Below are 4,476 nucleotides of genomic sequence, written 5' to 3'. Positions count from 1 at the left end.
TTGTGTTGTGTGGGGGGGGGGGGGGGGGGGGGATGCCTCATTTTTTAGTAGAATGCTATTCTTAACTTCCTCTGTGAGTATGTGAAAATAAGATTTCCCTCGAAGCCGTGATTTTTGCACATTGATGAGGGTTGTCAAATTATAACCTATTTGATTGTAGCCTTTTCATGATCTGCATAGAATGAAAAACTAGTTGTGGTTATGTGCCCATGCTTGGCTAGCTTGGACAAGAGACAACTTATCATATTCATGTTTTATTCACGTGTCATTACACTTTAAAAGTTTGCGCCTTTTTAAACTTTTCAGTATCTTCATTTTGCACACATTTATCTCTCTCTAACCAATGCTATACTGGTTCAATGCAGATGGTCACATTAGGTGATATGAAACCTGATCCTGTACTATGGCATGAGCAATCTAGCAAGAAACCTTGGGAAAATGGACGGTATACACCATGCTAATTAATACGACATAGTTAATGTCAATCTTAGTTATTTAGTTATACATAACTTGTATGCACCGTTGCAGGAACCGCCACCGTGGTGCAATGTCTGGTAGGAACCACCACCGTGATGCAATGTCTGGTAGGAACCACCACCGTGGTGCAATGTCTGGTCTTCAGCTTGGAGAAGCTGCACACAGATTGGTGGTTAATAGCTTGCAGAAGAAAGAAGATAGGGGTGGAAATGGTGATCACAGGCGTACACATAATGGCCAAGGACATGGTAATTATATGCACGCCCAACCAGCGTCCTATCATGCTGCATATGGTCCTCCCATTCCTTCCTTTGAAACCCCGAGAAACAATGTTCATGAAAACATACGGCCTAGTTTCGGCCATTCTGCTCGAGATGCTGGACATCACCCCAGATCTTCAGGTTCTGATGACCATAGTAGTAAGTCTCGCCCATTTCATGAGACCCGCAGTAGAGATTATCGTGGTCATGGACATCACACAGATGGAATGCAGCAAAATGGTGCACACAGTCATTCCTCGTATGCCAGTCATCCTCAGCACGTGGGCCAAATACCAGTTCCACCAACTACCAGTTTCCACCAGCAGAGTGGATATGACGCTTCTACGAGCTATGAACCTCGCGGGGCTGAAAGCTATAACCAACGGGGTGGTGGAAGGGCCTCTCAGAAACAAAATGGTAGAGGATATCATCATCCACATCCTTCAGGAAATCAGTTCTCAGCTTTTGGGAGGGGAGGAAATAGAAGGCCACCTTCAGGGCATCGTCGGTAGAGAGTCCTTTTAGCCTGGACTATTTAAGGCCAAGCTTAGTTGCTGGTACGCTGAATCCTGCGAACAATTTTCATACTTTTGGTAAGCAAGGAAGAAGATCAAAATAGCTGTTTCTGTCGATGATAATTATCTGCAGGCTGCTTTCTGGTGCTTATCATAACGGTTATTGTAGTGCTTTAGCTATATATCTTTTCCATGTTCTTTATTCTTAACACACAATGTCAGTGAGTTCCATTTGTTTGAGCAAGCACAATAAATTATTTGAAAGGTCAAACTTGGATGTATGAAGTTGAAATTTTGCATCTAGTAGACTGGTTTATCTGTATTCTGAGTGCTTTATTTGCTAAACATTTTGGTGTATTGCATTAATTGAAGAAAGGAGATCATCTTTGATATGCTTATCCTTGAGTCTGAGGGTTTCTCGAAAACAGTCTCTCTACCTCGCTAAGGTAGGGGTAATATCTATGTACATCTACCCTCTTAGAACTCCATTTATATGTTATTGTTTGTATTGGAAAAACTATTTGGAGAGGCCAAAAGAGAGAGTGAAGTCTCTATGAAGATGATGTGATATCTTTCTCATTCTTCAATGTACAACACGAGTCAAGTCGGACATAAGGATTCTTTTTAGGTACATTCCACGTATCTTTAGTTTAAGATCACAATATTCAGAAGTCTTCTTTATTGTATTAAACTTTATGCTAAGTCAAAATCAGCCAAACAAATTCAATTGAGAGAGTATTAGTATACATTATTATTAAGCTTAAAACATGTTGAAAGCCTATCCAAAAAAGTTCTATAATACAAATAATAAACTGGACACTGATGGAACATCAAAGTCGATATGTCCGAGTGGTTAAGGAGACAGACTTGAAATCTGTTGGGCTTCGCCCGCGCAGGTTCGAACCCTGCTGTCGACGTTTTATTTTCTTTTCCATATATTATAGCTAATGAGTTTCATCTTTTTCTTTAAATAGAAACAATGAATCGCCCGACTAGATAAGAGGGTATGGAGGGCAAGAATCAAGGTAGAAGGTTAGTAAGTACTCGAGTATTGTCTAGTTTTCCCTAATATTATCGTATTTTTGATTTTATTACCCGTTGTTTCCTTTACTTTAGTTACATCATGTTTGTTGTTGCTCCTGTACTTCTCTTTTCTTTTTTGCATGTTTTTTTATTACTGTATTTTCTTTTCATACTTGAGTTTTTATATATATGTTTTACATGACGAAATAAACAATCACTTTATACCTTCATAAAGAAACAACCTATCTACCTACAATGCTTACGGTATTACATTGAATTTGTTATTGTTGTATATAGTGCATAGTTTGATTACTAATTCTCTTCTAGGAATTTAATAATTTATATATAATTATAATAATAAAAAATTAAAAAAAATTGTTATATAATTTTTCGACAATTTAATTGAACCTACATATATCCATGGTTGTGAGTTGTGAGGAGTACTAGTAGGTAGGTATATAAATAGATTATCGTTGTATTTATCATTTCTCTATTATGATAAGGAATGTAGTAATAATATTAACATGCAGGTATGTTCATAAAATATTTAATTAAAGGAATGGATCGTTTCCTTTTGAGACAAAATATCCATAAGTGGTATTCAAAGTTTGAGAATTAAAACGCTTTTTAATAAAGATAACTTTATATTTATAATTCAAAACTTTTAATCAATTTTCTTTACCATTCTACCATAAAATTATTAGTATCCAATGCTTTTGCTAAAACCAAAGCTCATGAGGCTCCTCCTTCTTTTATGGACCTTTGCCTTTTTCACCATCTTTTCCAAAGTGTATGGCCACATGCATGCAAAAGGCACTTCAATTTTAAGTTGTTATTTCTTGGCCAATTGATAAATAAATAACATTTTATTTAGATATTTGAATTATGACTTGTTTCAATTAAGAATCTGATCGTAACTTCAAAATCCAATGAAGTATATGGATGTGATTCCGCCTTTAATCATAGGAGAACTGCGAAATTCATGAAAAATAGTATGACTTTTTTATTAATTTTTTTCGTAGCATAAATTTAAATTAATCAGAATAATAAATTTCAAAAAGATAAACAGTTATAAAATAAAAGTGTGTCTGAAATAGACATTAATGAAAAGGATTTGAGAAAAGCAAAAAAATCTACTAGTACATTAGGGACATTAGGCATATGCACATAACTTTTTGGAGCTTTTGTCATAGTACAAGTAATTATTAGGGGAGCAATCTAAAGATAGAATCTTCTCTTTTCTTTTTACTTCTTGTTTTTACTTTTAGGAGGGTTAAATAAATACTACTCCCTTTGATGTTTTAACATCTCCATTTCATATTATTTGACCTCTGTTGATTTGACACATTTCTTAAGAATGTTTAATTAAATGTGAATTTTACAAAATTAACTTTATTAATAATACTTTGGACTTTAAATTTGACTACTACTATTTCATGTTTGGAATTTTATGCCAAATGAAGCCCCAACCAATTTATGTTAAAGGTGATTAGCCTAATAAGCAAAGTTGGAAAATATTATAATACATGTTTGGAGAGAGTGATGCTAACATTTCTCCAAATAAGTTGTTCATAGTGGATAAGGTACCAAATGAAGTCTTTCTTGTCTCTCACTTTAAGAAGCTACAAACACAATGCCATCCTAGAGGTGTGTTTGGTATAAAGAAAAATATTTCTTAATAAATAATTAATTTTTTAAAATTTGATAAAGTAAATAAAAAATACTATCTCAAAAATATTCATCGACAAACACTATGAGGATAGATGTAGCTAGAGGGGGATGGGGTTGATGGTTGCAAGGGATGGGGGCGTTGAGATATTTTTTATAACCCCTCTCCCCAGGAGCTCTCGCATTTTTTCTTTCTTGGTTTCTTGGTGACCCGTTAACAACTTTAAGGTTGGAAGTGAGAGGTGCTTACCATCCAAGCAACTCCCTCCTGTCGAAAGATAATCTACTTGAAATATCATTTATAGAACTTATTTTTCTATTTTTCATTAGATAAGTCATTTTTCTGATTTTAAAAAATAATATTTATTTAGAAAAAATATTTTTTTGAAAGATTTAACCACCAAACACCCCTAATTATTTACGGTTATGATGTTTTTACCCACGCTATTACCATGGACCCTCACACAACTAATCTTCGCTCTCAAATAAAAATTCAAACCCCACTGAAGCTAATTAAAAATGATATCAAAGAA

General features: G+C 34.6%; 1 protein-coding gene and 1 non-coding gene across 5 annotated transcripts in view; both read left to right on the top strand.

Moving 5' to 3' along the window:
- Positions 1-1,650, top strand: part of LOC102589619 (5'-3' exoribonuclease 3-like) — a 25,407-nt gene extending 23,757 nt beyond the window's left edge. For all 4 annotated transcript variants that reach the window (XM_015306609.1, XM_015306608.1, XM_015306607.1 and 1 more), the window contains 2 exons: positions 366-445; positions 529-1,650. In XM_015306609.1, coding sequence (XP_015162095.1) covers positions 366-445; positions 529-1,249 — 801 coding nt within the window. In that variant the 3' untranslated portion in view covers positions 1,250-1,650. The remainder of the gene's footprint in view (positions 1-365; positions 446-528) is intronic.
- Positions 1,651-2,087: 437 nt separating this feature from the next.
- TRNAS-UGA (transfer RNA serine (anticodon UGA)) lies at positions 2,088-2,169 on the top strand. The gene has a single exon. It is a non-coding gene; the product is annotated as a tRNA-Ser (tRNA).
- The last annotated feature ends 2,307 nt before the right edge of the window (positions 2,170-4,476 follow it).

The sequence above is a fragment of the Solanum tuberosum genome, unplaced genomic scaffold, assembly GCF_000226075.1.
Source record: "Solanum tuberosum cultivar DM 1-3 516 R44 unplaced genomic scaffold, SolTub_3.0 scf00034, whole genome shotgun sequence".
NCBI classification, from domain to species: Eukaryota; Viridiplantae; Streptophyta; class Magnoliopsida; order Solanales; family Solanaceae; genus Solanum; species Solanum tuberosum.
Note: the sequence above shows the minus strand (reverse complement) of the source record. Positions and strands in the feature narration are given on the sequence as shown.